The sequence below is a fragment of the Episyrphus balteatus genome, chromosome 2 (genome assembly GCF_945859705.1).
Source record: "Episyrphus balteatus chromosome 2, idEpiBalt1.1, whole genome shotgun sequence".
NCBI lineage: Eukaryota > Metazoa > Arthropoda > Insecta > Diptera > Syrphidae > Episyrphus > Episyrphus balteatus.
Genome location: NC_079135.1, coordinates 65,362,008 through 65,379,961, shown reverse-complemented (window position 1 = coordinate 65,379,961; position 17,954 = coordinate 65,362,008). Strand labels below are relative to the sequence as shown.

General features: G+C 30.1%; 1 protein-coding gene across 4 annotated transcripts in view; it reads left to right on the top strand.

Moving 5' to 3' along the window:
* Positions 1-17,954, top strand: part of LOC129911700 (serine/threonine-protein kinase minibrain) — a 122,990-nt gene that overhangs the window by 66,976 nt on the left and 38,060 nt on the right. For 3 of the 4 annotated variants that reach the window (XM_055989572.1, XM_055989573.1, XM_055989574.1), the window contains exons 3-4: positions 14,467-14,591; positions 14,646-14,780. In XM_055989572.1, coding sequence (XP_055845547.1) covers positions 14,467-14,591; positions 14,646-14,780 — 260 coding nt within the window. Of the gene's footprint in view, positions 1-3,407; positions 3,773-14,466; positions 14,592-14,645; positions 14,781-17,954 lie in introns of those variants that run through there. The other variant, XM_055989571.1, reaches the window with a different exon arrangement.

Below are 17,954 nucleotides of genomic sequence, written 5' to 3'. Positions count from 1 at the left end.
TTTCCCCATACAAATTTGTATGGGAAATTTTTAACTTTTACATAAATTTTTTTTTCTCTCGACTTAAACCACCTATTTTCAAAATGTTTGTTGATTCTGGTTAGAAAACAGTTCCTTTAATATGAACAGCTAATGTTACTTCATGAAAATTGACACATGCCTTAAAGAAAATTGAACACTTCACAAGGTTGCCGTCATTTAAGAAAACATATACATATGTTTATATTTTTCTTTTCATGTTGATCAACATAAAATTTGACAAACCGTAAGGGTGGGTTGTGTGGGTAGACTCGAGAAAAGAAGAATATTGTACATATAAGGAAGGGGTTCTTTCTGTAAGGGAGATATTAAAATAAGCAACTGCTCTGCCCACAATATAATGTGATACGTTTTATGACAGCTAATACTTCAATTAATAACTGTTTAATTTGTAAACAAAGAACATCGAACGAATAGTTTAAAAAAAAATAAAATTTCAAACACAAAATTTAAAAAAATATCTATAATGGTATTTAAGTGAAGATAAAATAGCCTCAAATAAACCTTCCTTTAATCTCGAAAATCCCTGAACTGTAAGCTGACAATTTCGAGATCGTTTAAGATTTGAAATAATTTGGGATCTTACTATTAAAATCGCTACATTGTTGAGGTTCTTTGTCATTGACATATCATTTTCAATTGCTAACTTGAGTTTAAATTTTTGAAAACCAAAACCATAAAGTATCTTCATATTTCATACATACATAATGTACATAAATCAAAAAGCCCCAAATATTTACAAAACTATTGAAACCGAACATATTGTAGGTATTTCTATTTGATGTAACATACATAAATGTATTTATATATTTTTTATTCATAGTCCTCTTCTTACAAAATATATAAACGAAAACAAATCATATGCCTGAGCTATTTAAAGTGTTAAAATTTCACCAAATTAAGAAAAAGATTCTAATTGTGTTGTGTTTATTAATGCCTGTGCACTTTCACCGAATACGTACATATCCCTTAAAATAGATTTGTAAAAACTTTTTCTCAATGTAATCTAATTGATCTATTTTCGTTCATTAGTTGTTCTGGAAACTAATGTAAATACAAACATAAATGTAGGTACTCGTACATATTATTTTGCCACTATTTTGTCTGCTGTTAATTTTCGTCATTGTATTTTAATTATTGTGTATACTATTCAGAGAAAATAAAAATAGTCCAATGGATCAATAGCGGATTTATGTTTAAACTGTTGACATACAAATCTTAGGAATGCGAATACTCCAGAGCTATAACGTTAATCTTAAATTATAATTTGCTCGTATATCTATAGTTTAGTTTAGTTTAGGATTCGGAATGGACAATGCCAAAAAAGTGGGTCCGGCTATTCTGTCTGCCCGTCTGTCCGTCTATAAGTACCTGGAGCTGCAGCCTAAACTAATGGAACGATTTTCTTCAAATTTGGTAGTTAACTGTTTTGGGTGATTCCCTAGAGGACCAATTAAAATTTATTTTTTAGGACCAAAATTAACGGTACCTATCATATAACGGAAATAGAAAAGTTAATTTTTTCCAAAAACGGCTCTGACGATTTTGATTAAAATTTTTGTGTGTAGTGTAACACATAAAAGCTTCCTTTGGAAATAAAAAAAAATATTTCTTGTACCGTTATTAACGGTACATATCAAAGAACGGGTTTTATTTTATTTATGAATGATTTTTTTTTTAATTTTTCAAAAAAAAAAAAAAAACACATTTTTGGATTTTTAAAAGATTATAATATAATTTTTTGAAAACGGATTGATGAATATTATCGAAATTTCGTTTTCATGTACCAAATAATATTTTCTTAAAAATTGCATACCAACTTTTGAAAAATGTTTCTTTTTCTTTTATATGTAGATACCTATAAAAAATGAATTTTTTAAAACGGCTCTAACGATTTTCAAAATTTTTTTCTAAAAATTCCTTTTTATGCAAGAAATCAAATGGCATACTTGGTTTTGTGTAAAAGATAATTTAAACCGGTGTTTAATTAATAATAAAAACAGATTTTATTTTGTATAGGTAAGTACTAATGAAATTCTTAAAAAATATCAAATTTTCCCTGATAATGTTCAGTAAAAAGCTTTAACATTAGAGTTACTTTTACCATAAGAGCAAGTACGTGCGACCCCAGCTGTGCATATCAATAAAATATTGGGTCTTGTAGTTCAAAGATCCTCTAAAATTTTTAACTAACCATTAAACATTTTTAAGCTTTTAGTTTTGTTTTCAGCAGAAAAATCAAACAAAACTGAGTATATACAAAAATTATAAATTCAAGCTTGAAATATAACCGTTATAAAAAACAACATTTTTTTTGCATTTTATAACGGTAATATTTCAAGAACGAAGGCTAATAGAATTTTTCTGAATCCGGATTCGATTTCAGCAACCAAAAAACTATAGAAAAGTATATTTTGTTTCTTGTGGCAAAAAAAGTTTAATTTGGTTGGCCAGTGCTGTTTCTGAGTCAAAGACCTACTTAAATTTTAAATATCTCGTGCAGTAAAAGAGATATCGGAAAGATTTTGGAACAATAAAACTAGTTCTTATATGCACCGTTACAAATTTATTCAAAATAAATTACCCCACATAAAAACATAACCTCGAAAACAGCCGAAATGACGTTTTCTGGCATATTATAACGGTAATGAAAAAAATTTGTACTAAAAAATGACATAACATATTAAAAATTATCTATTTAAAAGTCCAGAACCTTTTTGGAGTTTTTTGGATTTTGCATCAGGGAAACAAAAAAAAAACACCTTAACTTAGGACCATTTTTTCGATGAAAAGAAAGCTTTGCGATATTATTCAAAACAAAAAAGCACATCGGTTAAGTTTTAATTTACATTAATAGACATTTACTGATCGAAAATTACCCGAAATGATGATTAACGAAAACTATTTCGTCTGAGAACGACACGTTTCCCCTTTTAAGAACAAAAACGTTTCTTGAGCCACAGTCGTCATTGTTTGGTTCTTTTCTTAAAATCGTCAGACATGTCTTTGTTTGGCTTCGAAAATTGCAATGCAGGAACAGAAAGTACGACACACTCTGCACTTTCAAAAAAAAAAAAAAAAAAACAAAAAACAAAACGAAAAACAAAACGAAAAACAAAACGAAAAAATACTGCTTACGTCAAAAAGCCAACAGAAGAAAAACGAAATTCCAAACGGAAGAAAATGTTCGTTTCTAAAAATATTCTTAATACATCTTTATGTTAAACCTTAAATGCATGCGCATTACAGCAATGGGACATAAAGTATTTTCTTATTCTGATCTTTTAACGCAGCAAGTATTTATTTTTGTTTTGGTTGTTCGAATTTTGTTTTTGTCAAATAACTTTTATGTTTTTTTTATTGTATTTATTTTACATTCGTTTTGTATGCATCGGTCGAGTTTCGAACTCTGCAGTCCGTCGTGGGTCTCTGCATTGGAACGGTATTACAGTTGATTTTGTGTTTTTTTTTTTTGTTTTCTTCAGTGGAGCAGGAAGCAAAAAATTTAACAAACAACACAAAAAAAACTAGATCAAATGTGTTTGAAATTTCACTTGTTTTAACTGGCAGTGATAGTCGATCAACAAGTGTTCAAGTTGAGTTTTGTTAAAAATTTTCTGTTCTGTTAAAATGAAAATGTCCACAGCTGCTCTTTGCTACCTGCAATCAATTTCAGCTTCAAAAAATGAATGGGAAATGACCAATGGGAAGCTTTCAAATGGATTTGGAAAAGGTATGTTCGTCTTAAAGTAAATCAAATACACCTCGTACAATTGATGTGATCGAAATTCCTTGCCAAAATATATGCAAAAGTAAGGACTTGTTAGGACAATCAAGTACTGCTTTCTGACAAACTCACAATATGTGGCAATAAGACAGAGTAGCTTATGTCAACTTAAGGAATTTTTGAAAATTTAATTTTCAATGTTATTTTTCTAAGGTTTTTAATTTTAATTGAACTGAAATTTTTGTCTACATTTAAGCGTGAATCATAGCTTAATTTCTGTAATTTTGGTTTTAAATTAAAACTTATCTGTAATGAGTAAATGCAGATAAGAGTTGACTGGTTTTCATTTTTTTTTTTTTTTTTTTGACTTAAGCTACTCTGTCTTATTGCCACATAATACAGTCAAATAAGGAGAAAAAAGGGGTAAATCTCGGAATGAATGTTAGTAGAAATTTTTTTTGCTCAATATCTTCCTTTTGCCATTCTATAACATATCTCAAAAGTCTAGAAAAATCTCATGTCCGCTTGTCGCTATTTCAAGGTCAAATCGCGAAATGGAGATTTTCAAAATTAGCAAAAATAGGCTATGGTATTATATACACATATGATACATGATTTGAAGGTATTTTTTAATGCAAATTCCAAAAAATCTAAAATCAAGACAATCTGACGTCTCTGGAAAAAGTTATACCTGTTTTTCATCTGTCAACTCATATTATTATAACAGTTGCAAACTTACTGCCGAAAAACCCTTAAAAGTTATGGTAGATGAACCAAATTTTGCATGAAAATTTTAGAATCCATCATTATTAAAAATCAAAACAATCCATTACAAAAAATATATATACCTACGAAATAATGGCATTGTTTGATGGAGGGGCAAATTTTAGGATATGCACTAAAGAAGATTCTTGTTCATCTTAGGAATAAGTGCTAATAGGCTAATTTTTTCATTTTAATCTCTGTTTGGATATTCTTTAACTACCCTCAAAAATCTAAAAACATCTCATGTCCACAAGTCCTAATTTTCTTGGTTTGAAAATAAGGTGCAGATTTTAAAAAATTAATAAGAAAAGTTTAAATTTTTATATGTATACCAACATAAGTGACATGATATAAAGGTATTCTTTAACACTTATTCCAATAAAACTCACAAACAAGTCAACCTGACCATCCTTGAAAAGTAATGCACCTTATTCATGTTGATCTGACACAAATATCTGAAGTGTAGTTTTTCAATTTTTTTAAATCTGCAACTTATCTTCAAACCAAGAAAAGTAGGACTTGCGGACATGAGATTTTTTTAGATTTTTGAGGGTAGTTAAAGAATATCCAAACAAAGATTAAAATGAAAAAATTAGCCTATTAGCACTTATTCCTAAGATGAACAAGAATCTTCTTTAGTGCATATCCTAAAATTTGCCCCTCCATAAGAAAATACCATTATTTCGTAGGTATATATATTTTTTGTAATGGATTGTTTTGATTTTTAATAATGATGGATTTTAAAATCTTCATGCAAAATTTGGTTCATCTACCATAACTTTTAAGGGTTTTTCGGCAGTAAGTTTGCAACTGTTATAATAATATGAGTTGACAGATGAAAAACAGGTATAACTTTTTCCAGAGACGTCAGATTGTCTTGATTTTAGATTTTTTGGAATTTGCATTAAAAAATACCTTCAAATCATGTATCATATGTGTATATAATACCATAGCCTATTTTTGCTAATTTTGAAAATCTCCATTTCGCGATTTGACCTTGAAATCGCGACAAGCGGACATGAGATTTTTCTAGACTTTTGAGATATGTTATAGAATGGCAAAAGGAAGATATTGAGCAAAAAAAATGTCTACTAACATTCATTCCGAGGTTAAACCCTTATTTGACTGGATTAACAATATTATTATTTTTTTTAAGTGGAAAATTGTGGAAGAAAATATTTGTTTTTTATGTGGAGTAAATTAATGAGTAAAATAAAGAATATTATCTAATAAAACTAGCGAACGTTCTCTCACAGAAACATAAGTTAGCATTTCAACGATAATTAATTATTTTTCAATAAATTTTTCTATTTAGCAGCCAATTTTTTTTATCGAAATTTTGTAAGATAGAATATTTAGATTAGAAATATAGGTATCAGAAAAAATATGGGTATTGATAATTGACAAAAATTTAATTTCTAAAGTTCCATAATTACAAAAAGTCTGAAAGCAATGCCTAAATCCAACTCTTCTGATAAAAATGACAATGACGCTCTTGAAGGCCTTGTCAATTCCTCGTGAGAAGCAATATCCCTGAAAAAATACCTTTTTATTTTTAGGTGGTGGAAGCTGGGAATCGAACCCAGTCCTCTGGCGTCATAGTCCGTCACGCTCAATTTTTTTTTTTTTTTCAATTTTAAATTCATTTTTATTTTTCATCATCTTAAAACTATCTTAAAGCTAGACAAAAATTCATAAAAACTAGCCTACTTATCAATTACTTACAACTAACTTACTGGCCCTATACGGGCACTCTAAGTTATTTTTCATTTTTCTTAATACTAATGCCTTTCGGCCTTAAAACTAATTTAATTCAAATAGTATTTCAAGGTTTTATTTTTTCCAAGAAATAATTTCTAAAAAAACTTGGATTTTGATAATTTTTTTGTTTATTTTAAAACTTAAAAACTAATTAAAACTACTTAAACTACTTAAAAACTAATTAAAACTACTTAAACTACTTAAAACTACTTAAAAACTAGAACAGCCACAGCAAGCAATTTTTTTTTTTTTTTTTATTTATTTTTTGTATTTTTTTTTTCTTTTTTGTATTTTTTGTATTTTTTTATTTCTTTTTTTTTGTATTTTTTATAGTTTTTTTTTTGTGCCACCCCGACTGTCCCTACTTAAAACTAAACACCTAAAACTATGTAAGCCGGCCAAGGCATAGTCCGTCACGCTTTACACCGCGCCACGGGGTACTGTCTTTTATATAAAATGTTTTAAAAATACAGAGCTATGGGTTTAACAAGTTTTAAGTAACAAATCTTAATAAAATGGAACTTTTGAGTTTATCTATGTACATATTTTTACCTACAGTTTTTTTTAGTTCAATAGCACCAATAGATACATATTTTCTTTTTACAGAATCTGGAATTGATAATTCTTCCAAATAAAAATATTGAAAGACGATTTAAGTCACTGGTAAAACTTTGGATCATTGATCTGTTTTACGAACCTTAATTTTCATTCATAGACAATTTCTGCCAGCAACTAAAACTCATTTTTTACATTTGTGATTTATTTCTTTTATCTCTTAGATAGTTTCTATACCTAAGAATTGCTTCATTCATAGAAATTTTCTAACCAAATTACTCAAATTATATTTTTTTCCAATTTACTTCCTCATGTTTTAAGATCTTGCAAATAATTTGTGGTTCACTTGGGTGCATCATTAAATGTATCATTCTTCTAAAATAATGCACATCAAAGTTAATCGTGCTTCTTATTTAGATTACATAAACGTTGCGGCAATAGTGGGATACCAAAAAAAGAAGCCAACAGTCACTCCACCCTATACCAACTACTTTGATCCTGACAACTAAAATCGTTTTCAGTATACCTATTGCAAGTATTTTTAACTAAAAATACGACCCAATGATATTTATTTCTGTAAAACTATCTGAATTTGCCATCACCATCAAGAATTATGCAATACACGATATAAAACAATTTCAGAATATGTTGGCAACAGACTAATATTTTCCCCAAATGTTATACAGTGGATAGTTTTTGGTTAGTTTTAAGCCAAAATGCAATGTTACCCATGTACAATTGTCTGTTTCTTTTTTCTTCTTATTTTCATCATTTAAAATATTTAATTTTAGGAATAGAAATAGAGAACAGGATAAACAGGTGATTGTTCGGTGTGACGAAAACGCCATGCACACAATGATCCAGGAAATGGTTTGTTCTTGGGTGCACCACTTGTATGTTTATCTTTTTAAAAGTTAATTTTAAACAATAAAGAAAAGACAATAACTAAATGTGGTGACGGATTTTTGTTGGCACAAAGTTGGTCCCGCATTCGCTTTTTGTCTTAAATTCAAAAACTAGGGCAGATTGTCTTTTTTTTTTGTTGTTGGTTTTGCTTTAATATTTGTCATTCTCATTTCCGTGTGGTTACTTTTTTAAAGCATGACTTATTTGTGTTGCAAATATAAATGAAAATTCTGTTTTGTTCCTTTCGCTTTTCAAAGAAAAAATTGAAATTGAATTTTCGTTATTCCAATTGTAAATGAAGATGAATTCTTAGTCAGCTGTTGTTTTGTGGGCTAGTGTGAAAAATGTGATGTTGAATATAATTTGATGGGATAACTTCTTCATCTTCAGAGTCGTTGGTGATTTTTGCAAAGGCCTACTTTCGTTACTTTGTTTAGGAGATAATTACTAAAATGTATTGCTTAGCATTGTCAAACAGTCATTCAATGGACAAAACAACGACAAAAGTATATTATAATTATATCAAAAATTTTCAACAGGAAAACAGGTATTTATCATCTAAATGTTATCTATTTAATTTATTTCCTAGATAAAATATTGTCTAATATTGTGAAAAATTGGGATCTTGAGATTAAAATTTAGTTTTGTTATTTGATTTTGTCTTTGGCCAACTGAAATTCATTTTTATGATATTTGCCTTAGTTTTCAAAATGAAATTCTTAAATTGATCGTGTTGACAAGAGTGTCAAGAGCCAAGATTAAGCAGCTCAAAAGAACCCTCATATTCATTTTCTTCAAACCTGAGTTTTTCCTACCTTAGTTCAATCAATTTTGGCTTCAAGAAAATTCAATAACTCAAAAAATGTATGATCTTCAAAACTGTTTCAGTTCGGGCCCTAATGGTGTTCCATCTTTTAAGACAAACCCGGACTTTGACCAACTATAAAATTGAATTGAATTAACTCACAGACTTATATAATTTTTTAGATAATGTTATTGCAAATAAGTCTGTTGTTGGTCATTTTTATTTAAATGAGTAAAACACCAACTTCTTTTCCAAGATGGCGGCCACCTACTCCCGACATCCTATCATCCCATTTTTTACTATAATTACATACACCCGAACACATTCCATGAAAAAAATTTTGCCTACCAAAAAATGAGATTTCATTTACTAATAATAATAATAATAATAATTTTATTTTCAAAATGTAAATGTTTTAACAATTTTATATATTCTAAATAAATTATGGCCTTGGTTTGAAACCGTCTGTCATTTACTAATATGCCTGGGCTTTATGAATTTGAATAATTTTTATTTTAAAAGTATGTTACAAATATATGTATCTTATAACGCCAACCCTGTGAAATGAAAACATGTGTTACCTCCATACATTGACATGAAATAATTTTTGGATTTTTAATATCTTTATTTTGTGCTCCCGTTCATTTTTTCTGATGTTTATGAGGTCTTTGAACTATCAAGCATGTTGAGAATTTGTTATTCTTTTCTTCTTCAACAGTAACAAGAATAAAACAAAATTTGTATGCAAAACAAACTTTCAAATACGTCGCAGTATTGGAACACAGATTTTTTTTTGTTAAAAAATGTAAACAAAATTAAAATTCAAAACAGAAAAATTAAATCTCAATAAGTATATTTTCGATTGTTAAGAAATAATTAAAGCGCTGTAAAACATCTTCTTGTTGCAAACATTTTAATATTTGTACTTATTGTTATAGAATATATGGAACGAACTAGTGACCAGTTATTAATTTGTAGTTTAGCTCTAAGGTCCAATTTATTCACACTCCATTAAATTTAAAGTCGCCATTAAAAAAGGGAAATTTTAAAATTTGTATGCGATTTGACAGTTTTATAATTTTTAATGGAGCCTTTAAAAATAATGGAGAGTGAATAAATTGGCCCTAAATATTTTGAGAATCAATAGAGCTTTAAAATCAATTTAAAATAATAGAAAACAATTTGTATTTAGATTTTTGACTGTAGTTAATTAGGTATATGAGGCATACATTTTCACATATTTTCTTATTAATTTTTTGGTCCATGTTTGTGAAAATTCTGTACGTTAAAAAAATGACATCAAAGTTAAATTTAAAATTAGCAACTGAATCTATAATATATTTGTGTATCTACAACACAAGGAATCTAGGATGCTTTTGTTTTACTTTGAAGTGATCCCTTTGTTGCCAAAACAAAAATAAATCAACAAGGTGACCAACAAGCTGCCAATTAAAAAATATTTCCAGGCGGTCGAATCCATGTTCAGGGATTCTAAGTTATTTTCGTGTTTTTTTTTTTACTTAATTTTAATTTCATCTTTTGCAAGCTCTTTCAAACGTTAGAAGTTAATATGTTAGCATTTTTGAAAAGGTCAAGTCAAGTTTACATTTCAGTTGACACGATATGATTAGATTTTTTTTTTGTTCTGGGATTTAAAGATTTTGAGTAACTTCCAAGTCAAAGACCCTAAACATTTTTGTTAGGTAAAAATTCATACACCTCAGAAAATTATTTTTCTCATTTTTGTGATACTATGAAATATAAAAAAAAATTGTAAAATCATAAGGAAGCGACAAAAAATAGTTTTATTCGCTCCATCAAGCTCATTAAACGAGCTTACAAACCAGCTTATCTGAAAGACATTTGCCGAAATTCGCCAAAACCGCATAGGTAACTGAAACATTTTTCAGTTAATTTTAATATTTTTCATTGGAAAAAAACTCTTTTATGTAAAAAAAAATTTAATCGAACAAATTAAAAAATGTTGAATTTCTGATTATGTCACAAAAGTGTATTTACATTTAAATTGTTTGTAGTATTAAATCTTAACTTAATAAAAAAAACCCGCTAAAGTGAAAGAGGGAATTTGACATTTTTCCGTATCTCTTAAGCGGTTTTTACTAGACTTCCAATTGCAAGAAGTCCATATTAGTGTTATTTATTTTAAAATGTTATAGTAAGTTCGTAAATTATGAAGAGTTGCACATGTAACCTAATGTTCAACGTTGATTAATTGTTGAAAAAATTAACATGAAACTTCTTCAAAATAAAATTGAAACAACGTAAGAAATTTTTTCATTTTTGTCGGACTTCAGCTTTTGTTGCATTTTATCACTCTAATTTTCAACAGTGCGATGCACTGTTTTTTTATCACTTATCAGGCATACTTTCAGTTCAAAATAAAAATTTCATATGTACATACGAAGCATTCAATTTAATGGATTTTTAGAAAATTTATTTTTTCATTATTTCTTCTTGAAAGAAAATTTAAAATTTTTAATAATTTAAGAATTCTATATTTTATTTTCATTGTCACTATTTTGTGAGACAACCAATTTCCTTTTTAATTGTGGGCCTATGAAAATATACAACGTATATTATCCTCCTTTACATACTATATACAAAAAAAAAACTTTATTTTAATATCTTTTTCCCAACCTCTACTTGTTTTGGCATTCCTTGAAAAAGTTGAATCACCCTTTTGTGTGTGTGCAAAACATCTCGAAGTAGTACCTATTTTCTTAAGGAACTTTGCCGTCGAAAGGTACACGAAAACTCGTTTTGTATTGAACTCGCCTTGTCTCGACTCTGCTGCAAGTTCTGTTATAATGATGGCATTTGTACTTGTGTCTCGCATTCTATTATCCTTGTTTTCTCATCTCACTTTTGTCTGTCTTCAGTTTTCATTACTATCCACTTCCGTTTGGCATCTTAATCTAGGAAAATTGAAATCAGAAGTACAAAAAAAAAAAAAAAAAAAGAATTAAAGCAGAAATAAACTTTCAACTATAATAGAAGGAGAGGTTTTTTGAGTGCATTGCAGTATTTACTAGTTAAGGGGGATGCAAAATAATAACCTTAGCATGAATACATATTGTGTATTTTCCTTCAGTTTTCAACAATAGAAATCAATTTAACTTAAAAAAAAAGAAAACAAATCCAAGAACGTTTGGGAGAAATAAAAAAGATATTAATAAAGAAAATTACGTCTTTTTTTTTTTGTTGCAAAGAATGTACCTATGAGTGCCTATTTTGATTAATTAAAGATTTGTTCATGGTGGAGTAACTACATCTCAAAAAGGCCAATTATCTAGGTAGCCGACAAAAAAGCTAATTTTTTTTTTCAAATGCTGATAATCAATTTTCTTAATTTCCATAAGTGTTAAGCCTGAACTACATCAAAACACAAAGTCAAAAAAGTACAAAAAAGTAAACAAAGCTCAAAATATAAAAATCACATGTATATTTACCTGACATCTATTGGAAAAAAATTAACTAAAAAAGCTCTTTTGTTTTTGAAGTTTTGAAATTTCAAATAAAAAAAAGTTGTACAAATAAACAAATTACAGTCGAAAATTGGTTCGAGTTAGAGGGAAATTCGACTAAGAGGAATCTATTAAATCTTTTTGCTGCAGGCGGTTTCATTAAAAACGGTAAAAAAATTGAGTTAGAGGAAAATTTTACCTAAAGGAATTACGACTTATATTGAATCGACTGTATTTGAAATTTCAATTGTTTGTCAAAAGAGCTTTTTTTCGCAAAATGACAGGAACTATGTGATCGAAGAGCTACCGTAGAACCGGGTGATTTTGGCCTGGCGGGTGACTTTGACATGGACACTTTTTTAAAAAATTGTTAATATATGAAGGACTTGTCTGATTTTTTCCAAGTTTCCTTTTAAATTCGTATAATTTGATGAATTAAAAAGTGATGATCATACTAGCTTTATTTAATTAAAATTAGATATTCATTTATACTAAAATTTAGTTTTCTTAAAAATGCTAAAAAAAAAATTACCTGAAAATGTTGGATGGTTTGAACATGTTGCAGAAATAGGATTGCAAAATGACTTTAACTCCGTTATGTGTATTGTTTTGCAAGTTGAATTACTTTCATTCTACCCTTGTAACTATTTCATAAAAATTAATTTTAATTTTTTTATAAAAAATGCCATATGGTAGGGTGACTTTGGCCGGGTGGCCAAAGTCACCCTCTTAATTTTTGCACTAGACTTTGTTTTTATATATTGGTATATATTGACAAAACTGATATTTGGCAATATAATTAAAATGTTATCAGATCATACATATCAACATTTGGCAGCTCAACCACTAGACGTAGCCTTCTTTCGACCTCTTAAAATATTATGAAGGAAAACCTTAACAGCGTATAAGATGGCAAACTGGAAAAACAAAACAGTGCCGAAAGATGTGTTTCCTAGGCTTCTGAAAAAAAGTCTGGGACAGCTTACATGAGAACGACAAGGCAAGGGAAAATGGAAATGGAATTTATCCATGCGATAGGCAACAAGTTTTAAGTAACCTCGACAAAACTGTATCAAGAACAGATAATACTTCCAGCAACATGATGAACCTTTGCGATTCAGTATTGGACTATATGAAGAGCCTTCGGACCCCGGATACCTAAACCAGGAAGCCAAGAAAGAAAAAAGTTAACACTGAACCAGGTGCTAGTGTCACTATGGCGGACTTCAATGTATATGCACCCGATGATGCCACTGAAGAAATGTCCACGGATCAGCCCGGCCCCTCAAAAATAAGTCACAGCCGGAAGCCAAGACAGTGAAGAAAAAAATAACATTTTACGTCGGCTGCATCTTAAATGTTGATAACGATGAGGTTACAGTGTCATTCCTGCGAAGAGGTGCTGGGTACAGCTTCATATACCCAGAGAAAAAAGACGTTGAAAATTGAAAGCTTGGTCTTGTTCAAGCTTTTTGAATCGAATACTTTTTTAAAATGAAAGAGAGATATACAAACAAGCAACTAGGGGGAAGAAGAAAAAACATCGTGTTTACTTTTTTGACTTTGTGTTTTGATGTAGTTCAGGCTTTATGATGATCAAAATTTCTGCTTTCGAACACAACGAAAACTAGTAATACAACGCTATACCCCCTTCGTTTATTTTAATTGTAACGTAAGTTTATCTAACTTACTAAAAAACATTTTTCTTAACTCAAAACTAAAAAAAAGTTAAAATCATGTATGGCTTTTAGCAAGTCCCTTTTTCGCGTCCAGCCAAATTTGTTTTCCTTTTTTTTCACTTCTGGTTCTTTGATGTAGTAAGCTTAGAACAAGCTATTATCTACGATCAGAGGCTCATCATAAGTACATGTAAGTGGTTAGTAAACAAAAAATACAACCTCCCACATGCACAATATAAAACAAAATATTACGAACAAATTTAAAAATTATAAATTAAAAATTATAAATACATATAAAATTATAAGTACAAAAAATCCAACAAATATAATTTATTTAAAACATTGATTTAAATTCACGATTGTGGAGCACTGGTTCGAAACACTGTTTTTAAACCAATTTTCGTCAAATAAAAGTCTAAGGATGAATGGTTAAAGTTAAAAAGTTTGCTCATGCGACTAAGAGACTCATCAATACCATAGTTTGTTTTATGAAAGTCGATTTGTAAAGGTTCAAATCTTCGTAGGAGATGAGATCCACCAACTTTGCAGTGCAATAGACTCCAGTAAATGTAAGCAGAGGGATTCTTACACCACAATCCCATACAATAGGACCCTGACGGTCTTTGCTCTTCGGCAAGAATCGACATCTTTAACTTTTCGCTCCTTACATATATTTCTGTATATTAACATAATTTGTATCTAAAATTTGTTGTATCTAATTAATTAATTATTGTTTAATTTTAGTGTCGGCGGCATATGTGTCGGGTGCAGCTGGTGCTGAATCGGGGCGCCAGCGACACGCACCTCTTTATGGACGATTTGTTGTTGAAGAAGATCTACCCGCCACACATCGAGATGTTATGCATCACGTAAGAAAAAACAATTCTTGTTTTATGGTAAAAAAATTAATTTAAATTTAATAGCGATCGAGTCCGACATCATCATCGGAAGTTCGAGCGATGCAAGCTCGAATACCAACACATTTTCGAGATCCAGCTACAGCACCCTTACGAAAGCTCAGTGTGGATTTGATAAAAACATATAAACACATAAATGAGGTAAGTGGTATTTTAAAATATTTTTTTATAAATTTAATAATTTCAAGAAATAAAAAGATTAAACAATAAAAGATTGCAAGTTAAAAATATATATGGAGTCTGGTCAAAAAAATATTAGTACAAAATCATATTTTGCGGATAAATGCATTTTAAAAGTTTAAAAACTGATCTTATATTTGATTTTAGATGTTAAAACAAACATTTTACTGCAATAATATGCAATAATTTAACTCTAGCTTTAGAAAGGTCATATCATAAAAAACCTCGAATCCTCCTCACCCTCCAACTATCGACCGATTGCACTTACGTCCCTTCTTTCCAAGGTCATGGAAACGCTGATTAATTTCCAGCTTAGGAAATATCTCGAAGAACGGAAGCTTCTTAATGACCGTCAGTACGGCTTTCGTAGCTTTCGTGATCTGATGGTATATCTCACCGAACAGTGGAACAAATCTTTACATCGTTTTGGAGAAAGTAAGATTATTGCGCTTGATATTTCGAAAGGCATTTGATAGAGTTTGACATCAAGCTCTCTTATCGAAAATGCATGCATTTGGTATCGATGATTCTCTTCTTCATTGGATTAGAAATTACCTTTCGGGCCGTTCAATGGAAGTCGTATTGGATGCTTTTAAGTCTGAAACCCACAAAATAAACGCTGGTGTGCCCCAGGGCTCTGTTTTGACTCCGACTCTCTTCCTCATTTTCATTAATGATCTGCTCTCTGAAACTTCTAATCCATTAAATTGTTTCGCTGATGATAGTATCCTCAGTTTTTCATATTCGTTTGACGATTCACACCCAAGTCTTTCGGATGTAGAACTTCAACCACAAAATATGATAAGCTCATTAAATTCTGATCTTGACAGCATTGTTCAATGGGGAATAAGAAATCGTGTAGAATTTAATGCTTCAAAAACACAATGCAATTCAAAAACGGAACCTTCCCCCCATGGCACTATCAATGAGTGGCACTGGCATCGAGGAAACTGATAAACTTTTCATTCTCGGTATGTGAGTGTAACAAACCACCTTCTGTCGAATGAACACATATTCGATGTCGCCAAAAACGCTGCGAAATGTGGAGGTTTTCTCCGAAGATGCAAGAAATTCTTCTCATCTTCTGATCTAGCTGTAATCTATAAAGCTTACATTCGACCAAAACTCGAATACAATTGTCACATCTGGGCAGGTGCTACGATAACGTATTTGAGTTTCTTGGACAGAATACAAAAACGTGCTTTCAAAATGATAGATGATAGATCGATAACTGAGACAATTGCGTCCCTAGACCACCGACGTAATGTGTCATGTCTCTCTTTGTTTTATCGCTATTTTTTATAAACAATGTTCAGATGAAATAGCTAGTTGCATTCCTCCCATGAAACAATTTAACCCTAATACTCGCGCTTCTTGGAATGCTCATCAGTTTACCTTTGAGCCCAACTTCGGACGTACCGTCAAATACAGAGATTCTTTCTTTAGCCGCACCGCACGAATGTGGAATATATTACCCGCCTCTGTTTTTCCCTGCCATTTCAATGTCCAGAGCTTTAAAACTAATGTGCATCGGTTTCTCCTTTTGAATCCCTCCCTATTTTCCTAAAGTTCGCACTGTGTTTAACATATTAAATGTATTTAACTCCCTTTAGTGCACGTTTATTATAAAAAAAAAGCTATTGGTGAATAACTTAAATTTGCATTAAATATATACTATCAATTTATTGATAAATTATCTAGTTCTACAAATTAAGACCAGCAATTAGAATAAAACATTTCTTAGAAACAATTTGAAAACCTTTTTGAATAACAAAAAAAAAAGAAGTAATTGGCTGATTCTCGTGTTTCTCTAACTCATTATCTTCCCCACAAAAATCTCTCTCCTAGCTACTAATGCTGATGCTCTTTGTTCTGAAAGAGAGAGAGCTTTAGACATGGTCGGATTTAGTTATATAAATAACATAAATGTATTTCGAATAAAGCCATTTTCATCCTACTTAACATTTAAAAAAATCTGACTCAAAATTTAATACTGAATGTTTTGAATGAACAACAACAACTTGTGTATGTTACCACCAAATATTCTTGAGATCATCTCATTTTCTTAAGAAAGATCTCAAGAAAATGTACTGAAAATGGGATAGAGCTTAAGCTCATTCTTTTTGCATATGAGCCAATAACAATTTCGGATAAATTAAACACTAATGTTTAATTAAATAAAAACATTAATTCTGGGCTTATTCTAAAAAATGTTGATGTTAATACAGCCTTATTCCCTAAAATGACTTCAACCGGCTGTGGTACCTAAATGATAAGTGTGACAGTCTGTAATGACGGCGGAGAGTTGAAAATTTATTATTCGTCCTTTAAATTTTTTTCTTTATCCTGTACCTAATACCTTTCGCTGCAAAAAAAGGGTAGTTTGAATTGGCAAAGTCCAGGGGAGCCAGATGCATTTTTTTTAAGCAAAGTAAAATTAGATGAATGATTTCTAGAGAAACACAACAAAAGTTGTTTATTTTTTTTTTTAGTTTAAAAGCAGAAAAATAAACTTTCGGATCGACATAAACTTGAGGGTAGCTTGATGGAACGAAACTTACAAGGAAAGGCGACTATTTTCACAAACACACAGAGATACATTTTTGTTTGCAGAAAATACTCAAACCAAAATCAGTACACACCCAGAATTTGTTCTATAAGCTGCCAACAAATAATTTTAAGGTGAAGGGACGTACTCGTAGTTGTCTGTTATGCTCATGGATGAATGTTACATGTGTATGATAAAAGATAACTGTTTGGAAAGGGGTGATGGAGTCTGGTATCCTTTATGAGCGCCATCTTTTGAGTGTCGTGCAGTAGAAAAAATCCTTGCTTCGCCTCCTTTCGTTTGGCTTTTATTTTGATTACACTAACAAGGTCCAGGAAGTTTGTAAAAAAAAAAAATACTCTTACCGTGACTGATAAATTCAAGGTTATGTTGTCGTGACTGTAGACATTATTTTTTTTTTTCATTGTGCTCTTTAAAAAAATATGAATTACTTTACACACAGTGATTGCCATTTTTGATAAGTTAAGAATTGAAAGTTAAATTGCGTTAAAAAACTTTGGGACAGTACAATTAGCACCTTTTTTGAAGCTAAAAGAGAATGAGTAAATGTCGAACGAAAAATGTTG